General features: G+C 39.1%; 1 protein-coding gene across 6 annotated transcripts in view; it reads right to left on the reverse strand.

Moving 5' to 3' along the window:
• Positions 1-5595: 5595 nt before the first annotated feature.
• The window catches only part of LOC140733677 (nuclear receptor coactivator 7-like), a 140443-nt gene continuing 123909 nt past the window's right edge, over positions 5596-22129 (reverse strand). For 5 of the 6 annotated variants that reach the window (XM_073057352.1, XM_073057351.1, XM_073057350.1 and 2 more), the window contains 5 exons: positions 11089-11214; positions 10854-11006; positions 10648-10743; positions 8206-8279; positions 5596-7157 (listed from right to left, as the gene is read on the reverse strand). In XM_073057352.1, the coding sequence (XP_072913453.1) occupies positions 7022-7157; positions 8206-8279; positions 10648-10743; positions 10854-11006; positions 11089-11214 (585 nt within the window). In that variant the 3' untranslated portion in view covers positions 5596-7021. Of the gene's footprint in view, positions 7158-8205; positions 8280-10647; positions 10744-10853; positions 11007-11088; positions 11215-12636; positions 12802-22129 lie in introns of those variants that run through there. The other variant, XM_073057357.1, reaches the window with a different exon arrangement.

Consider the following 22129-nt stretch of genomic DNA (forward strand, 5'->3'; position numbering starts at 1 on the left):
CAGCAAGATAATCTGTTTCAGTTTAAGGGTAAATATCACAGATCGTTTTATACACCTTCAGTTCAATTGAAAGGGCAAACACCACCAGTTTTTAATCACTGGGTACAGAAAAACTACTTCTTGCTATCGGCCAAGAAACAAGAGCAGGAGTATGTCAACTGGTCTCTCAAGTATGCACTAGTATTAAATTAGACCATTGCTGATCCAAATTTCCTCAAGTCTACTTTCCTACTCTCTTCCTGTAATACACAATATCTTTATTGATTAAAATATATCTCAGCTTTGAACATTTTCAAGGATTTAGCCTTCAGCCTTCAATCCCAATTCAGCAGTTTGAGAGATGAACTTTTTCCACCTCAATTTAAATGGACACTCCCATATTCTGAGACTGTGCCTGCTGGTTTTAATTTCTACCACAAGGTGGAAAATCCTCCCAATTGGCCTTAAAGATAGATTGTGTTGTGATGTTCAACAGCACGAAGGAGTGCATGTTTAGAATCAATGTTTGCAAGCAATATGAACTGAAGGCAATCTCTAATTACATAGGATTCAATTTCCTCAATAGGAATGGCTGGCAAAACAGCATCCAAAAAGTGTTTGGTGGGAAATCCACACACTAAAATGACTAAGATTCTTGCACATCCTAATGTGGAACATCTACACAGGAAGGCAAAAGTGTATTTGTGTTGTGATTTCTATAACCGACTAAAAGGAGATATAAGTCTATACGAATATTCTCTTAATGATAGCCTTTCCTCCCTGGATTTATAGCAATCTTTGTAGAAATTCCATAGCAATTGACATATTAATGATCATTAATGGAGAATGTGTGGAGCAGGTTAAGACCTACAAGTATCTGGGAGTACAGTTAGACGAGAAGCTAGACTGGACTGCCAACACAGATGCCTTGTGCAGGAAGGCACAGAGTCGACTGTACTTCCTAAGAAGGTTGGCATCATTCAATGTCTGTAGTGAGATGCTGAAGATGTTCTATAGGTCAGTTGTGGAGAGCGCCCTCTTCTTTGTGGTGGCGTGTTGGGGAGGAAGCATTAAGAAGAGGGACGCCTCACGTCTTAATAAGCTGGTAAGGATTTTTGAGATAGTGATTTAGATGTATATCATATTTTTTTTACTGAGTTAAGTATTGTATGTAATTAGTTTTGCTACAACAAGTGTATGGGACATTGGAAAAAAGTTGAATTTCCCCATGGGGATGAATAAAGTATCTATCTATCTATCTATCTATATTTGTAGTTAATAATATTTTTTGAAGAATACACAGGCTTTGAGATAATTGAAATAATTGTCACTGTTCACAATTTAAGTAGATGCATGTAGATAAGTTTGTGACATACAGGTAGATAGATAGATAGATACTTTATTCATCCCCATGGGGAAATTCAACTTTTTTTCCAATGTCCCATACACTTGTTGTAGCAAAACTAATTACATACAATACTTAACTCAGTAAAAAATATGATATGCATCTAAATCACTATCTCAAAAAGCATTAATAATAGCTTTTAAAAAGTTCTTAAGTCCTGGCGGTTGAATTGTAAAGCCTAATGGCATTGGGGAGTATTGACCTCTTCATCCTGTCTGAGGAGCATTGCATCGATAGTAACCTGTCGCTGAAACTGCCTCTCTGTCTCTGGATGGTGCTATGTAGAGGATGTTCAGAGTTTTCCATAATTGACCGTAGCCTACTCAGCGCCCTTCGCTCAGCTACCGATGTTAAACTCTCCAGTACTTTGCCCACGACAGAGCCCGCCTTCCTTACCAGCTTATTAAGACGTGAGGCGTCCCTCTTCTTAATGCTTCCTCCCCAACACGCCACCACAAAGAAGAGGGCGCTCTCCACAACTGACCTATAGAACATCTTCAGCATCTCACTACAGACATTGAATGACACCAACCTTCTAAGGAAGTACAGTCGACTCTGTGCCTTCCTGCACAAGGCATCTGTGTTGGCAGTCCAGTCTAGCTTCTCGTCTAACTGTACTCCCAGATACTTGTAGGTCTTAACCTGCTCCACACATTCTCCATTAATGATCACTGGCTCCATATGAGGCCTAGATCTCCTAAAGTCCACCACCATCTCCTTGGTCTTGGTGATATTGAGACGCAGGTAGTTTGAGTTGCACCATATCACAAAGTCCTGTATCAGTTTCCTATACTCCTCCTCCTGTCCATTCCTGACACACCCCACTAGACAGTAGGTATGGTTAAAAAGAAGCCTAATGACTACATATGAAATATTGACTGATTAAACCAGAAATGTTCTGCTGGGGTCACATATTGACCAGAGACTAGGGTCTCCGCAATAAAAAGTTGGAAAAGTGATGTCAGAAATTGCTGAATTTGTCTGGGCTTGATGAGGAACGACTGCACAGGCATGTGAATGTTAGCGAGCGAGACCAGCTGGAAGAGTATAAAAATACTTTTTATACTCTTTATAGAGCAGGAGTCTGAGTTAGAGGTAGAGGGGATTTGATGATAACGCATCAAGGCAAGTTACCTGTGAGGAATAGGAACAGGAAATATGTCTGTGAGGCCAGTGTTTAGATCTGTGTCAGATGTGGGATGTCCAGGAGACTCCCAGCCTCCTGCACAGCCACATCTGTGCTAAATGTGCCGAGCTGCATAGGGAACTGGAGTTGCAGCTCGATGACCTTCGTCTGGTCAGGGAGAGTGAGGAGATGGTAGAGAAGAGCTATAGGCAATTAGTCACACCGGGCCTCGAGAGACAGATAAGTGGGTAACAGTCAGGAGAGGGAAGGGCAAGAGTTAGATACTAAGAGTACCCCTGTGGCTGTCCCCCTTAACAATAAGTACTCCTGATTGAGTCCTGTTGGGCGGGGGGGGGGGGGGTGCCTGGGGAAAGCAACAATGCTTGTGTCTCTGGTACAGAGTCTGGCCCTGTGGCTCAGAAGGATAGGAAAAGGAAGAAGGCAGCAGTAATAGGGGACTCTGTAGTTAGGGGCTCAGACAGGTGATTCTGTGGACGCAGGAAAGAAACTCCGATGGTAGTTTGTCTCACAGGTGCGAGGGTCACGTCCACGATATCCTGAAGTGGGAAGGTGAACAGCCAGAGGTCGTGGTACATATTGGTACGAATGTCATAGGTAGGAAAAGGGAGGAGATCCTGAAAACAGACTACACGGAGTTAGGAAGGAAGTTGAGAAGTAGGACCACAAGGGTTGTAATCTCAGGATTACTGTCTGTGCCATGTGACGGTGAGTACAGGAATAGAGTGAGGTGGAGGATAAATGTGTGGATGAAGGATTGGAGCAGGGGGCAGAGATTCAGATTTCTGGATCATTGGGACCTCTTTTGGCACGGGCATGACCTGAACAAAAAAGACGGGTTGCACTTGAATCCGAGGGGGACCAATATCCTGGCAGGGAGCTTTGCTAAGGCTATTGGGGAGAGTTTAAATTAGAATTGCTGGGGGTTGGAAACCGAACTGAAGAGGGAATGGGCTGTTGGCTCACAAATAGAGAAAGCTCGGAGACAGTGCAAAGGGAGGATGGACAGGTGACAGCGAAGGGATGTGCTCAGAGCGATGGTTTGAGATGTGTCTATTTTAATGCAAGAGGCATCATGAACAAAGTGGATGAGCTTCGAGCATCAGAAGAATCTTGGGGCCCCGAGTCCATAGGACACTCAAAGCTGCAGCGCAGGTTGACTGTGGTTAAGAAGGCAAACAGTGAATTGGCCTTCAGCAACCATGGGATTGAGTTCAAGAGCCGAGAGGTAATGTTACAGCTGTATAGTTACCTGGTAAGACCCCACTCAGAGTACCGTGCTCAGTACTGGTCACCTCACTACAGGATGGATGTGGCAACTATAGAAAGGGTGCAGAGGAGATTTACAAGGATGTTGCCTGGATTGGACAGCATGGCCTACGAGAATAGGTTAAGTGAACTTGGCCTTTTCTTCTTGGAGCATTGGACAATGAGAGGTGACTTGACAAAGGTGTATAGAGGTGAGAGGTGACTTCTTCCTAGGGCTGAAATGTCTAACACAAGAGGACACAGTTTTAAGGTGCTTGGAAGTAGGTACAGAGATGTCAGTGGTAAGATTTCTTTTTTACGCAGAGTGGTGAGTGTGTGGAATGGGCTACCAGCAACCGTGGTGGAGGCAGATTTAATAGGCTCTTTTAAGAGACTGCTGGATAGGTGCATCATGCTTAGAAAAATAGAGGGCTATGGGTAACCCTAGATAATTAAAACCATAAGATATAGTAGAAGTAGGACATTCAGCCCATTGAGTCTGTTCCGCCATTCAATCATGGGCTGACCCAATTCTTTCAGTCCTCCCCACTCCCCTGCCTTCACCCCATATCCTTTGATGCCCTGGCTAACCAAGAACCTATCTATCTCTGCCTTAAACAGACCCAATGACTTGGCATCCACAGCCACTCATGGCACAAATTCCACAGATTTACCACCTTCTTACTATAAAGTAATTTCTCCGCATCTCTGTTCTAAATGGACATCCTTCAATCCCGAAGTCGTGCCCTCTTGTCCTAGAATCCACTACCATGGGAAATAACTTTGCCATATCTAGAGTACGTTCATGTTCAGCACAGCATTGTGGGCTGAAGGGCCTGTATTGTGCTGTAGGTTTTCTATGTTTCTAGTTTGTGCACCTTCTTGCTTTAGTCTGGTTGACAGATGATAACGTAACCTCTTTACTTTGGTGTGTTTGTACCTTATCTCCAAAAGGTGTATATAAAGATTAGATTCATTGGTCCCAAGTACATCAAAACATACAGTGAAATGCATTGTTTGCAACAACAATCAACACAGTCCAAGGTTGTGTTGAGAGCAGCGTGCAAGTGTTGCCATGCTTCCAGTACCAATGTAGCATACCCACAACTTCCTAGCCTTCACTAACCCATACCTCGTTGGAATGTGGGAGGAAACCAGAGTACACAGAGGAAACCCAGGTGTTCACAAGAGAATGCACAAATTCTTTACAGACAGTGGCAGAATTGAACCCTGGTTGCTGGCACTGTGCTGCTGTGCCTGCATCTGCTTTATACACTCAGGGAGAGTGTGCAGACCACACTACTTAGTAACAAGGCCTCCCGTGCTTCTTCAGGAAATCAACTGAATAAATGTGTTTCATTTTGACCTGAGAACCCACTTGTTTGAGTGATGCTATTGCTGTGAAAGAAAAATATCAGCCAGAAAAAGTTCAGTACGGGGCTCTCACTAGTTTGAAACGTCATTCATTTAGTTCTGCCTGTTCATTACTATTTTGTAATGATAAAGACAAAGATAAACACAAAAAAGTGTGCGGATGCTGGAAATCCAAAGCAACACACACAAAATGCTGGAGGAACTCAGCAGCTCAGGCAGCATCTGTGGAAAAGAACAGCTTGTCAATGTTTCAGGCAGAGACCCTTCTTCAGACAAGGATAGGAGGTTTTCACAAGATAGGATTTGAATAAAAAGTTCTAAGATTATCATCAGCAATTAGATATCATCAGTTTCTTTCCTCCCAATTTATCTTCCAAATATCTATTTCACAATGTTCTTAAGTACACAGATTTATTCAATTTACTGCAAGTCTTTTGTTCTTAACAACATTCACAGATACAGAATTCAGATACAATTTTGATTGTTCTGACAATACAGGTATAATTCATTAAATACAATATGATTTTTAAGCTATTTAACATATCAAATGCTAAACTTAAAAAAATGGTGAAACCTTTTAGTGCTCAGTTCAGATATTTTTTAAACAGCACCACAAAAACAAATATGCAGAAATATTATAGAAAATTGTAACTTTGTATATTCTTTATTTCTTCAATTTTGGTGATACAAGTAGAAATGGCACCTACAGAAACCAAAAAATGATGCTTCTTTGATATTTCAATTATCTACTCCAGGACAGGAAAGAAATCAAACTTGTTTAACATATTTAAGTGTTTTAAGCTTTCCTGAAGTATTATAATATGCTTAACGATTAATGAAAATAATCCAGAAATGAAAGTACATTTTCACATCCTTTGTTGTGCAAAATGAACTTGTAATTCAAAATGGAGAACAATGTAAAAAAAAAAGTCTATACATTCAAATTGTATTTGGTGCCATAAACTACCATTTCTTTCAAAGTGCTCTAATATTCTTCATGTGCATTTAGGTTCCCTTGGTACCCTCAAGACACTGGAATGTTCAAATGAATGCAAAAATGCATACAGAATTAAGAATATTACATAATCTTTCTGCTAACTGTAAACAAATATTCACACCATGGTGTTCAGTGCCTGCACCGATATAAAACCATCCCTAAACGAAAGGATACAACATCCATTGTAACTAAAAATAAAAGTTAATATACTGTACTATAGCATTTAAATGGTCCTGGCTTAACTGCAATTCTTTTCTTCCGTAACTATTACCTCTTCAACAATTTTTCCCCACCTACTGGGAAAACCACCAAACGCTCTTAGAGGATATTGAATATTCCAGTTGGACTTTAAGCAATGTGATAAAAACAATTTAAAAAAATCAGAAAAGCAAATGAGTATTTAAAAATGTCTTTGACATGCATTGTCACTGAAGGTTTAAATATCCTCTTAAGTTGAAAAGCACTGCCTTGCACCCTGGCTTTGGCTGTACTCAGTTTATTGCCAGCCATTCTTCGACTAGCATACAGCATTTGGAATAAGCTACGTCTGTCATAGCAAAAGTATTGTTTTGCTCTCCCTTTTCAACCAAATACAGTTCCGCTAAAAAGACTTTGCCAACTCAGCTGGTTTCCTTCAGCATGTGGTAATTCCAAGCAAGTTGACAGAACGGAAAGAAGTTGTTGCCTCTCTGGAAAGCTGTGCCCTGTGATCTCCTTTGTAATTCAGGTTGAGAAGTCTAGCTCAAGCATTCAGAAACATGCTCATTTACAGTAAATTGTGAGCACTGGACACAATATAAGGCAGCTAGCAGTGGAATCATAACATCCAATGGACTGGAAAACAGAACCAAGTGGACTACTGAATCAGGCTAACTTATACAAAAGTCCACACTTCAAGATCTTGCACAATGAAGTCTTCTTTTTTTGAAAGTGTTTCATTGTTAAACGTACTGCATGAATTGCTTCGGCCGTGATATAAGTCTGCGTCTAGCCACAAGCCAAAATGGCCACTGAAATACAGAATATTAAAATTATTGGATTATTAGAATATGAAGTACTTATCAACAAATTCATCATCATGTTTGTGTTTACTTCTCAAATTTACAGTTAAAGTTGATCCTTAGTTTCTTAATTAAAAACAATAGTTCATTAGTAATAGGAAGCATTGTTCTTATGAGGAGGTAATGCAGGTCTAAGCCTTAGGAAATGTTTTCCACTTTACCAAGTGTAACTACCTTGAGTTAGTTCAGTCTATTCAACAGAGTTCTCAGAAAAGGATAATTTTCTAGCTCTAGAATCTTTAATAGAGTATAATGCACAAGGAATTTTCCAATTCGCATTATTCATATATAGTTGAACATGAGATATTTCACAAACGTACATTGTGGGCAGCACAGTAATGCAGTGGTTAGCACAACGGTTTACAGTACAGATTGCACAGGTTCAATTCCCACCACTGCCTGTAAGGAGTTTGTAATTTTTCCCTGTGACTGTGTAAGTTTCCTCCCACAGTCCAAAGATGTACCGGTTGGTGAGTTAATTGGACATTGTAAATTATCCTGTGATTAGGCTCAGATTAAAATCAGGGAATTGCTGGGCTAAGGGCCAGAAGGGCCCATTCTGCACTATATCACAATAAATAAATATTGCTCAGTTTTAAAAAAATGTTAAACGGATATAATTGTAAGATACTTTAGCAAGGATAAAATTTATCTCAGGATACCAACTTAAGATTTTGAAAAATCAGTTCAATTTTTCTTCCTTGGAAAGACCATTTCTGCATCTACTATATTAAAATATTCCACTACATTATATGACACCATCTGACAAAATTCACTCAATAACGAACTAACACGGCTCATTCATACATTGCAGCAGCCCCCACGTGCTGTTCTCCTTCTACAACTGTCCACTGGGATATTACAATAGCCTTACTTTAATATGAAATGTACATAAGCAAGCAAATAAGCAGAAGCAAATGTACATATTTTATACTAATTTGCAGGGAAATATGCAAGAAATAACATGAAACAATAATATTATATTGTGAAAACATACCTTCCTCCACCTAGTTCTAACGAGTCTTTATCTCCTTTAATGAAATACGAATTTTCTCCACTCCACCTAAATATCTATTAAATAAAAAACTATATTATTCTTATATTCAAATTACTTCACAGATTAGAACAGGAAGATTTTCTACTATGGAACTTGCATTCTGTTTCACAAATCCATTACATATATTAATTCAATTTCTAAATGTAGGAAACATGCTTAATTTGAACACATACTGTAATTATGACATGAAGGTTGGTAGAGTTGTGAAAAGTGTAGAAGGCTGTCATACGTTACAACGGGACATTGAAAGGATGCAAAACAGGGATGAGAAGTAGCAGATGGAGTTCAACCTGGAAAAGTGTGAAGTGATTCATTTTGGAAGGTTGAAATTGAATGGCAGGATTCTTATTAGTGTGGAGGAAACAGAGGGATTTTGGGGTTCATGTCTATAGATCCCTTAAAGATAATAAGGTCGTTAAGAAAGCGTATGGTGTGTTGGCCTTCATTAGTCGGCGGGTTAAGTTCAAGAGTTGCGAAATAATGTTGCAGCTCTATAAAACCCTCATTAGAATACACTTTATAATTACTGTATCTCAATAAAAAAAAACTTGCAATTTTCCTCTAAAATGAAAAACCAAGTATCAAACCAGCCAATCTAGTATTTTAAAATATTTTTCCAACAACAGTCCCAAAACAGCTTTTGATTCAGCAATTTAACATAGCATCATATAAGCCTATATCACAAATCATAAGCATATTTCCAAGCTAAAAACAAAATTGCCTGAAATTGTACACAGAAAATGCTGGCATTTGCTCTAAAATGATTAGGGTAATTCAATGCCATTCTAGTTGTGAATAGAAACATATGACAATCTGCAATATTTCAACTGTTTCCCAGTTATTATTCTGGAAGATCTACCAGCTGAAACAGTTCTAGGTTATACATGGTGCAGATTTAGCAACTCCATTAATTTCGGAGTGCAATGATACAGTGGAAACATACAAGTGTCTGGTAAAATGCCTCAAGTTTGCATCCATCATTAAGAATGCTCACCACCCAGAACATGCTTTCTTCTCATTACTACCATCAGGGAGGAAGTACAGAAGCCTGAAGACACACTCAACATTTTAGGAACAGCTTCTTCCTTCCGCCATCAGATTTCTGAATAGTCAACGAACCCATGAACACGACCTTACTATTTTTCTCTCTTTTTGCACTACTCTTCGTAACTTCTTATTGTAACGTAAAGCAATTGTTTATATATAGCTTTATACTGGTGCCGCAAAACAAGCTTCAAATACTTGCCAGTGATAATAAACCTGATTCTGATTCAAATCTACAAATTTATTTTGTTCAGCTAATTTAAATGTATTTAATTTCCTAATTCTTTCATTTTATTTTTACTAGAAACATATGTAATCATTGAATATTTAATAGCATGTTTAATTTTTAATAGTTTTTGCATGTTTAAGAATACCAAAGACATTTGTAGACATTAAAGGTGTTTAATAATATCAGAAGAATGCTAAGAGTAGGCTAATCAGCTTGTTAAGGATGCTCTGCCATTCGCCAGGATCATGTGTGATCTTTTTCTCAAAATCTTTGTCATGCCTAAGACTCATACATTTATTATTATTATCCAGAAATGTCTCAACCTGTCAGTGTGATTGATTGAGTACATGTCCATTTTGGACAAATTCAAAAGATTCATTGTTCTCTGATATATAAAAAAAACTCCCAATTCAGTCCAACATAGCCTAGTATTTATTTTAACACTTAAAGTCCTTAATCTAGACTCTTTGAGCAGGGGAAGGATGCATCCCACATCTACACTGCGAAGTCTTCTTAGCACTTCCTCAATAAGATTACCTTTCATTCTTCTAAACTCTTTAGAACAGAGGTTTAGCCTACTTAATCTCATCTTGCATGGCAAGTCTACCATTCCGGGAACCAGTCCAGCAAACAGAGCCTGCACTCCCTCTATAACAAGTATGCTCTTGTTAAGGAATGGGGATCAACATTGAAAAACAAATTCTGTACATGGCCTTACCAAGTCTCTTTACAATTTCTCTGTTCAGGTACTCAAATTCCCTTGCAAAAAGTGCCAACATACCACTTAATTTTCTAACTGCCTGCTGCACCTCTTTTAAAGACTTGTACACGTCTTTTAGTATTTCCCAATCAATTATTATCAGAAGGTAGTAGACACTTCTGTTTTTCTACAAAAGTGAATAACGACAATTTCCCACATTGTTAAAGCCTTTCTGTGTGATTTCAAAATGGCTTACAACCAGCTTCACTGAGAACAAGGTAGGAAGGCTGCAAGTGGTGAGATGCTGTGAAGAAGTTCCAGACTAATTTTTCTTTGAGACTTTCTGGCAATTTGTCAGTTCTACCCAATTTTTTTTTTATTTAAAAAAAATCAGCATGATAATAGATACCTTGAACTGTGGATTAAATGTGTACAGAAAGGTTTCTCCTGTACCAAAACAATGGTCACTTAATCTGAAAGGGTGCGATGCCAAAGCTCCAAATATCTGCAAAAAAAAAATGATAGCTCACAAATTTACACACACCAATTCTAAAAATTATCCAGCAAATTATGCACCGTTGATTTGATGTTTAAGAATTATTTCAAGTTGTTTACCTGATTATCCATGTCTTTGACAACTAAGAGAACTGGGGAATCGATAACAGCCAAACTACGGTAAAGTGTTCTTAAACTTGTTCCATGGACAGCTGTGCTGTACATAAGGCGCCAAGCGTATCCCTGTGTTCTTGCAGGAAGATGCAGCATAAGCTATGTTGACAAAAGCATTTCATTAGCAGGTTTCTCAATCTACTAAAGATTACAACCACAAGAAAGTGTTTCATATATTTACCTTCTCAATGTGGAAACTCTCAAGCAGTTCACTGGGGTCTGTAAGTACAGGCTGAAGATCTTCTATCTCTTCTTCATAAAAACTACTAATGCTCTGGCGTCGTTTTGCTTCCTCAATAGTGATGATCTGGAAAACCAATTTCACAATCTTGAACACTTTTCAAAATTTTCATTTTTATTTTATTCAGTGATAGAGCACAAAGTAGGCCCTTCAACCCAGGCCACGCAACCCCCCTCCCCAAACAAACTTGATTAACTCTAAAACTCTAATTTAACTCTAACTTGGTCAATTTACATGACCCAGTAACTTATTCATTATTTTTTGGGACTGTGGGAAGAAACCGGAGGAGCCAGGGAAACCCATGCATTCCAAAGGGAGGACATACAGACTCCTTACAGAATGGCACCGGAATTGAACTGCAAACTCCAGAATGTCCTGAAATGTAAAAACATCACACTAACCATGACACTACCATTTCTCCAACACTCCAGTTTCCTATCGCCAATTTACTATTTAATATTTTCAACTTTTACAAGATGTATTTTGCCTTTGGAATAATGCCTCTTCACAATGAATTTGTGGCATGCTTGGGTAAGAGGCAAAAATATCCAGAATGAATCAGTGTTCTCAGAAAAGAGCAGAAATACAAAACAGAAATAGTATACCTCAAGAGGGGATTTATCATTTTTTCACCTAGTTCTGATTGAATTTATGCAAATGTTTTCTTAAAACCAATGTTCACATTGAGCCAAAAAAAACTATGCTAAAAGTTGCACATTTGCAACAGAGTTTCAAATTATATGAAAAAATCAGATATCCAATTTATTTTATTACAGCAGAACTAATATAAATTAAAAGATCCAGAAACAAAATTATGGTTACATGCTTCAATTTCTATTGACAGTTCAAAACACGTGTGGGGAAAAAGTTCAAAACTTTGTGATTTCCCGCTTTTAGCATTTCAATTTGATAAGGCAATTCAAATAACATTTTTTCTGTATTAGATTAACTAAGTTTAAAAACCAGATTTTCATGCTATTTTCTAAATCTTTATCACTTAAGGTACTGCCTCAATACACATGTACATCTAAAACTCAATAATTTTATTTTTAACATTTAAAAATGTAGAATATTTTTACAGCACATAATCATCATATTTAAAATTTCTATAGGTTCTCTTCATTATAAATATCACTTACAAGATTAGCATAATATACTACATTGAATTTAAAAACATCAACGTAAGCAAGAAAAAAAGAATTACTTCTAAGAAGCTTAAAATTCACTAGCAGAAAACAAAATAGCATATGTGGATATGAATTTTTTTTATAAACCTTATAGTACTTGTAATATTCCAAATATAATTTTTTGTGTAAAATACTGTAAATACCTACAAGTCTAAGACAATTGAAATGCTTACATAAATGACAAAGGAAAACTAGTATGTCAAATTGAAAATACATAATTGACAGTAAAATTACAAAAATGCTTTAGGTACAAACTTATTTAAAAGCCCTATAGTGAATCAATTGAGAAAATACAACTGACCTGTACAAAAGATCCATCATCTCCCTTTGCTCTGAATAAAATCTGAATATTAGCTCTTTTTTTTAAACCCCTCATTTCTCCAGCTTAGTCTGCTCAAAGTTCTGGCCCAGCAGTTGAAAATCCATGTGAAGAACTGTTAACATCCTTATCACTTATGAAAGGCTTGCTTCTTTGCTTAACTGTACTTGATTGGCTATTGCGAGCTAATTTACATTTTACATAGTAACTTTCGTTTTTTCTGAAACCAAAACTGGCACATAGCCAAGTTTCCTATTTCGCCTACTCAAAGTAATGCATGCACGCTTTAATCAAAAAAAGATCCCTCAGTTCAAACATTATTACTTTTATTGGATTTCACATAGAGGAAGCAAAATTTAAAATAATTGTTTCTTTTTAAGTTAATAATTACAAATTGAATAATTTCAGAGTTACCACAGCAGACTCAATTCTGCTTAGCTCAGGTTTAGAATAAAAAACACCCTAATACCAGGCAAAAATCAGCCATTAATTTTAACAAAATTAAAGAGTGCTTTATTCAAATCCTGATCTGATTAATGGCAGATGAAGCAGCCAAGTCATCAGAGGGAGGTCTTGTTCTTTGATTGGTTTCTCTGTAGGCAATGTTCAACCTGAAGGTGAACATGTAGTCTTCACTTTTACTGAGTGGAAGTGGTACAGGATAAAGTCAAGATGAAGGGGTAGGAGAAAGTCACTGTTAGCTGGCCTAATTTCAGTCACATAAAAAACATTTTACAAGAGTGGCAGAGTACTTAACTGCCAATATCAAACTTGGATGGTATTTCCAGGATATGCATGCCATTTTAGCTTGGGAAGCCTGCACTTAAATCAGTTGGTGAAAAATGACATCTCTCACTAAGCACCATTCAAGAGGAAATGCTTTCTTTCTCCATTCTTTTTTCGACTATTTGTTATGCAAGTGGGGGTGGGGGAGAAGTAAAGGAATGTACAGCCCAAAAAAATATTTTGTTCACCTCCTTTTGTTCATTCACAAAGACTTTTCACGATTATGCCCTTTCTGGTGTCCTACTTGCATTGCCTTCTCAATCCTTCCAAAGTTAGCATTGGTGCAAGTGAGGCCACAAAGTTAAAACTTACATTGTGAAGTCCATCCAAACTGATACACATTAGACCCGATCTGTACAGATCAAGAGAAATGCAGAAAGTAGAACCCTCCAGTATTATTTTCAACTTCACTGATGTCTTTAACTCCATCAGTTAGGAGGGACTGTCAAACAGCCTCTCAAGTTCAACTATTCAGAAGAAAATGCATCTACAATGAAATTTCAAGTCATGGTCCTTCCAAGCTAGCTTGCGTGAAGTCAAACAAGACTACATACTGCCTGTCACTTTTTATGCCTTATCACTGCAATGTATCACTCTTCCAAGCTGATCGTTAAGAACTAATGACAAGCTGTTCAACCTACAGCAACTAAATGCCAAACAAGGCCACCCCAACCATGGTAGAGCTAAAATAAGCAGATGATGCATGTGTTGGTGCACCAAGACATCACTGACACATTTATCAAAGCACACTCAAGGACTGGCCTTGTATTCAAAAAGAAATGGGTCCTGTTATCCACCTGCCACCTCTGTGCAATGCTTCTCTGACAATGAAAGTTTATAGTGAGATACAGAAAAAAACCACTAATGCTCTTATCCCCAGAGCCACCTCTCAGTAACAATAGAATTCACCATTACTTTTAAAGCACCAGTACAGCACCGGTAAGCAAGAATGTTTGAAGATCAAGATCTGAGACCTGGCACAAAACAGTGATCTCTGCCCTTTTATATATTCTAAGAACTGGAATGTGTATAGAATATATTGACAATATTCCCTACCAACATAGAAAGAGATGGAAAAGATTCACGACAGACTGAGGAAAATATTCAAGGCTGCCTTTAAAAAAATGCAACACCCAAGTGCATTCTGGAAATCTCCAGCCCATAACCTCTCATAATGGAGAAGGAGCAGTTGGAGGATATCGAAAATGGAGCCTATACGTTGGGCACACAGAGATACTGTGTAGTTGACAAGAAGCTACCACCTCCCGAAGTACAGATCTACCCTATCAGGTGCTTTTTGCCTCATCTGTAGGAATGTCTGTAATACCCACATTAGCCTCATTAGCAATTATCAGTACCCACAAATCTAGTAGAAGCAAATCATTCTTGAACTTACTGGACTACCTTAAAAGGAACCAAATACTCATTCCAAATTATAACCAGGAAGAGTACCCAATCAAGACCAAAATACATTAGTGCAATAAAATATTTTTAGTAGTATCTTAAAGGAGGTCATAGTGGTAAATATGGCAACTGGGGTGTTTTATAATCTAAAGACTGAAAAATTTGCTAAATATCAAAGCTAGTGTAAAAAAAAAACAATTATTAACTTCCATTAGTCAGTGAAAGGACTATTTTGAAGAAACTGTGTGTATTAGATCTGATGCTAGTGCTATTAATCAATTCTTATCAGTGCTATATAATTTGACTCAAGAAATTATATAAAGAAACTGCAGATAATGGAAAGCTGAAATAGAAGAAGAAAGTAGCCTCAGTACTTCAGCAAGTTAGGTAGCATCTTTAGAAAGAAAAACACAAAACATTTCAGATCTAAGACCCTGTCCCAGAACTGAGAAACAGGAAAAAAAACAAGTTAGTGTTGAGAAGGAGATAAATCTGGGTGTGTTCAGTTTGGATCTATATAGAACAACACTGAAAAACATGAATATTCTTGTCATATCTTCTCAGCTTGAATGATATGTTATTGAATCGCCAGTACTCATTGCTTTAAAAACATTCTTGCTTCTTCCATTATTATCACAAAAATCTTAAGTTTCATTTTCCAGATGGTAAATTCCTAACAGTGAGTCAGAACAGAACTGGAGCACAACCAATTCCTTCTCACCATTTCCAACACTGAAACATGCAGCATATTAGAGCCAGCAAAACCCCCAAAGTTTTCTAGTTAAAAGTCAATTAAATCAGGTAAGGTCAGTAAAATAGATAGCTGGATAAATGACAAAATTATCTTCATGACATGAAACTTTGCTTGCCATTGATTGAAACTCCAGCATCAGAAATTTGATTACCACATCCGAGTTTCAATACATTTGCTTTTGTAATGAATCCTCCATAGCTCCCTAATTAATTCTACAGAGAACATAAAAATCCTTAAGGCAACTGGGAAAAGCAATTAAATAATTAAATTTCCCTGTTAGTGTATAATTTCATTCTTCTTACAAGAGGCTATTCATCCCATAGTCCTTCAAACACTCATCAATCCCATTCCCAATTACTTCCCAAAAGCTTATTCTCTCACACATGCACAATCTCCCATTCCAAATTCTCCTGCTTCGCAGCTACACCAGGATCAACTGAATTGAATCGAATCGAATTGATTTCTTACATCCTTCACGTACGTCAGGAGTAAAAATCTTTTATGTTACGTCTCTGTCTAAATATGCAATGTGCAATTTATAGTACTTCGTAATAAATAGTATGTTCAACCAGTTAATTTAACCAAGAAATATAATTGCATCAACGTGAATTAATCAATGTGATGGCCTGGTGGAAGAAGTTGTCCTGGAACTTGCTCGTCCTGGCTTTTATGCTGCGGTACCATTTCCCGGATGGTAGCAGCTGGAACAGTTTGTTAGGGGTGACGCTCGTCCCCAATGATCCTCTGGGGCCCTTTTTATGCACCCATCTCTGTAAATATCTTGAGTACCCGCCCTGGGATGCCGTCCGGTCCTGTAGCCTTGCAACTGTCCAGTCATTGGGAACACCTGGGTATTTCAGCCTCAGAGATGACCAAGGCAGGAGTTGCTTCCGCAGCTCTCCTCAGGGACTCAGTGTTGGCAACAATGAACTGAGTGTAAAAAAGATTTAGCTCATCTGGGAGAGAGGCAGCATTTTTGGCAGCACCACTGAATTTAGCTTTGAGGTCTGCGAATGGTGTTGTTGGTAGAGAGAGTTGTGTCTGGACCTTGTCCCTGTATTGTCGTTTCACTGCTTTAATAATTTTGCATAGATTGTAGCTGCATTTCTTGAGTTCCCAATCAATTAATTAACTTAACACCAGCATGACCTTGGAATATTGATAGAAACCAGAGCAGCCAAACCAAACCACATGCACACACAGGGTGAATGTGTAAAGTCCATACAGACACCACCAAAGGCCAGGCTCATATTCATGACCCAGGAGTGTATCAACAATGCTACGTGCTGAAAATATCCTGCATCCATGATCAAAAATAAAATGCAGTTTTAAGTGGGGTATCTCTAGAATGAATGTCAGTTGGTACACTTGGACCACTCCTTCCTTTTCTTCCAAAACTGAAATGGGATCTTAAACATCCATACATGCATGGCCACCTTCAATTAAAATCATGTCCATCACAAATTAATCAACCAAGATTAAATGTTCAAGTGCAAGGAAGGTGCTTGATCAGAATCTGCCGAATTTGGGAGGTTTGGATGCTCTAAGGCAAGCCAGTAGCAATTAATGCCTTCAGGATATGATCCCACATTTACCCTGATATCTGTAAACAATTAGAGGTTTGAATAACCTCTATGAGAAGCAGTGTTTCTCCAGAAAAAGTGATTCTGAGAGTTTCTCCAGTTGCTACAGATTAACATGCTCAAAAGTGCAAAGCAGGGGAGGGTTACTGGAAATATGTAGTGAATGAAATGGCATCAGTATAGGACTGGCTGATGTACAGTACTATGCAAAAGTCTTATAATATAGTATATATATTAGTAGCTGGGGTGTCTAAGACATTTGCACAGTACTGTAGTAATTTTATGTATTGCACTGTACTGCTGCAACCAAAAAAACCTAATTTTGTGACATATATGAGTGATGATAAACCTGATTCTGATATGGGTCTCTTTTGTTGACTAAGAGGTGGAAGGGAGAGTTAGAGAAAGGGGAAAGGGGAGGGGAGAGGGAAGCACCAAAGAGACAGTCTGTAATGACCAATAACCAATTGTTTGGAATCAAAAGGCCTTGCCTGGTGTCTCAGGGCTGGGTGAGTCTGCACCCACACTAGACCCCTGCTTCGGGCACCCCTTCTCTGCCACCTGACCCACGCCTCTCCTGTGACACTCCATCCTTGCCATTTCCAACATCCTTTGCTCCTACCAATTACAGTACCCTAGCCATCTATATATCTAATCTATCTATATCAAAATATATCTATCTCTTTAAGACTTGCACAGTACTGTAAATGGATGCTTGATGAAGAATGTGGATTTAACAGAGCCTGTTTTCATGCTGAATGGCCTCATAAATAGCTCAAAATACTTCCTGAAGGGCAAACAGGATCCCATGCATTTTTAGGCCAATTATTTCTTCTCCAAGCAACATCACTGAGATTATTTTATTTAGGAAATGCTGCTTTACAGTTCAATGGAAAAATAGCTATTGCATTTCCTACATTGCACAAGTGACTATGCTTCGAAAAGGAGGTAGACTGAAGTTAAATCAGATTAATCTAGGGAAGAAAATTGAACAAGCTTGATTAATTTTCTCCAACTGAAACAACCTAGTGATATTTAGAAAAACCCTTTGTCAGCAGGAGTCTAATAACCAAAACATCAGTGGCATAGAAACAAATGAAGTAATTTCCAATGGAAACTGGCTTTTTAGATCAAACAAGGGCCTTAACCCAAAATGTCAAGTACATTTCCCTAAATATTACCTGACCTGCTGAGCTCCCACTGCATTTTATGTATGTGCCCTTTATTTCAGTAGACAATAGCCAATAGGAGTAGGCCATTTGGCCCTTCAGGCCAGCACCACCATTCACTGTGATCATGGCTGATCTTCCACAATCAGTACCCCATTCCTGCCTTCTCCCCATATCCCTTGACTCTGCTATCTTTAAGAGCTCTATCTAACTCTTTCTTGAAAGCATCCAGAGAACTGGCTTCCACTGCCTTCTGAGGCAGAGCATTCCACAGATCCACACCTTTCTGGGTGAACAAGTTTTTCCTCAACTCCATTCTAAATGGCCTACCCCTTATTCTTAAACTGTGGCCTCTGATTCTGGATTCCCCCAACATTGGGACATGTTTCCTGCCTCTAGCGTGTCCAATCCCTTAACAATCTCATATGTTTCAATCAGATCCCCTCTCATCCTTCTAACTTCCAGTGTTTACAAGCCCAGTTGCTCTAATCTTTCAACATATGATAGTCCCGCCATCCCAGGAATTAACCTCGTGAAGCTACGCTGCACTCCTTTAATAGCAAGAATATCCTTCCTCAAATTTGGAGACCAAAACTGCACACAATACTCCAGGTGTGGTCTCACCAGGGCCCTGTACAACTGCAGAAGGACCTCTTTGCTCCTATACTTAACTCCCCTTGTTATGAAGGCCAACATGCCATTAGCTTTCTTCACTGCCTGCTGTACCTGCATGCTTACTTTATTTCATGTCCTGAAATATTTATTTTCATCAGATGAACAGATTGTGTTAAATGGATGCACTACATTTAGACAGATAGTTTAAATTTACACAAGACTGCAAAAATAGAATAACTATTGATTTAATCTCCCATCCTAAAGAGAAGACAAAAAAAAATACAAGGACATACTTGTGTCTTGAATTGGTCAAAGGAAAATGAACAGGCCCAAAGTACAATATTCAAAAATAATTTTTTTTGTTTAAAAAATGCCCAATGTAACCAAAACAGCTGAATTTTGTTGATGTAGATATAATAAAGCATGAAGAGAACCAAAAGAACCCAGTTTCTTCTGTGGTTTATCAATACCGGGTACTGAGTTGGGGGAAGAACCAGGGGAACTCCAAAAAAAGCATCAGGCGGACAAAAACCAGGCCCGAAGTATAAATTGTTTATGGCAATTCTTTTCTCATGGAAAGATTTACAAGGCAAAGAGTGATTACTGAAGCTCTGTAGCTCTTTAATTATACTTCTTAGCTTCACGTTTTTGGCCTGTTTTCACAAGAATCAAAATCATTCCCCCTTCCCATTTAATTGTAATCATAAACTCTACATATGCCATAATAATAGAGTAACACACACAAAATGCTGAAGGGACTAAGCAAGTCGGACAGCACCTGCAGAGTGGAATAAGCAGTTGACATTCTGGGCTGGGACCCTTCTTCAGGATTGCCATTATAACATTCTCATTTTTGAGCCAGGTAGTCTCGTATTCAATGTTGAATTTGGGGCTTTATTACATAAACTAAGATATCCAAGGAAATTCTACAATATCAAACATGGAACTAGTTGGTCATTTGCCTCTTCTGGCCCAATTCATAACATCACTATCATGGTAGATCATCCACGCATTAAAAAACGTATCTACCTTTTTCTTGAATATACTTCATACTTTGCTTCCTGTGGTAGAGAATTCCACAAGTGCACCACTCTTTGGATGAAGAATTTTCTCCTGATCTTCCTTTATCCTGAAGCTGTAACCACAATTCTAAATTCTTCCACTGAGAACATATTCCCTTTATTTAGGCTGTCGTGTCCTGTTAGAATTAGAATCCCTCTAACACTTATGTGCTACAAAAAAAGCCCTAACTGATGCAAGGTCTCTTTGTACTTCATTCTTATCAACCAACTAGAGCCTTGTTGGGTATCCTCCACAATAAGTACCGTAGATTCCGGACTACAGAGCGCACCTGATTAAAAGCCGCTGGCTCTAATTTTAGAAATAAAATCATTTTTTTAATTGTAAAGGCCGCATCGGATTTTAGGCCGCACCGGATTTTAGGCCGCACCGGATTTTCGGCCGCAGGTGTCCCACGTTGTAATATGAGATATTTACACAGAAAGATATTACACGTGAGGATTTTTTTAACTTTTAATTAAATCCATATGGTAACAAAAACAAATACATATTGCAAATGCTTTTTTTCGAACCGTGCCCGTACGCGGCTACTTTTAAATATACGTTGCGTATACTTCTTTACTGAACAACATTCCAATATCTCCTAACGACTGGTAAAAAAAAAAATATATATTGCAGCCTACCAGGAAAAGTTATTGATACCTTTAACTTAAAAGCAGAGTTCGCTCAGATCCAAAGCCGCTCGCGTAATGCGCTCCCTCCCTCCGTCCCGTTTCATCGCAAACCGGCATTTTCCCACAAGACACCGCGAAACCGGGTGTGACGTCATAGCATCCCGCGATGTAGTACAGAAAACAAATATAGTTTAAACTAAGTAGGCAGCACAATGCTTCGAGTGTTTTCCATGTTGATGAGGGTGAGTACAAATGACTGATTTACAATAATTTAATTGTGAAAGTGCGCTTGATTTATCGTACAATTTCATTGGACCTCTGTGAACTACTCATCAATTTTATTGGTCTACTGTTACGAGGCAAAATGTTTACGAGGCGGCATGAAAAAAATCATGCATTAGCCGCTTCGGATTATTGGCCGCAAAGTTCAAAGCTGTTCAAAATGTGGGAAAAAAGTAGCGGCTTAAAATCCGGAATCTACGGTACATCTTCCTCTATATGGAGACCAGTATGCAGCCTAGAAGACCAGCATGCCTTCAGGGTTCTGGGATTTCGTAGCTCCAGAAGCTGGCGGATACGAGGTTGGCGCCTCCGCAGGAAATAGTTGTATAATGGGAGACGGAAGATCGAAAGCAGCAAACTGGCTGCTGGTTATGTACCCAGAGACCCGAGTTCTTTGGGCACAGAACAGGAAAAAGTGAGGAAACAAACTTTTAATATCGCAAATCAGCAAGTTGTTTGTTATGTTTCCCCTCTCACTGTGAAACAGGGACATCTCTTTCCCCTAACTGGGGGGGGGGGGGGGGAGGGAGAGAGAGGGAGGAGAAAGAGAAGAGAGGAGAGAGGAGAGAGGGAGAGAGGGAGAGAGGAGAGAGGGAGAGAGGAGAGAGGGAGAGAGGAGAGAGGGAGAGAGGAGAGAGGAGAGAGAGGGAGAGGAGAGAGAGGGAGAGAGGGGGAGAGGGAGAGAGAGGGGGGAGAGGGAGAGGGGGGAGAGGGAGAGAGAGGGGGGAGAGGGAGAGAGAGGGGGGAGAGGGAGAGAGAGGGGGGAGAGGGAGAGAGAGGGGGGGAGAGGGAGAGAGAGGGGGGGAGAGGGAGAGAGAGGGGGGGAGAGGGAGAGAGAGGGGGAGAGGGAGAGAGAGGGGGGAGAGGGAGAGAGAGGGGGGAGAGGGAGAGAGAGGGGGGGGGAGAGGGGGAGAGGGGGAGAGGGAGAGAGGAGAGAGGGAGAGATTGTGCGCCAGTGGTATGTTGAATTACCAGGTGAATGAGTAGTCTTTGGGGTACTGCAAGTCTGTGTCTTTATTGATGCTTTGCTGCAGCCTTCAGTGCTTGGTGAGGAGTGCCGATGCTTTTTTATTGCTAGTGGAGGACGGGGAGTTGTCACATTGCTGCTGCTTATGCATGGGGGGGAGAGAGCTGGGGGCCTTTGGGGTTCTAACATTTAACTGTCATTCATTCTTTGGGGAACTCCTC

The sequence above is a fragment of the Hemitrygon akajei genome, chromosome 9, assembly GCF_048418815.1.
Source record: "Hemitrygon akajei chromosome 9, sHemAka1.3, whole genome shotgun sequence".
NCBI lineage: Eukaryota > Metazoa > Chordata > Chondrichthyes > Myliobatiformes > Dasyatidae > Hemitrygon > Hemitrygon akajei.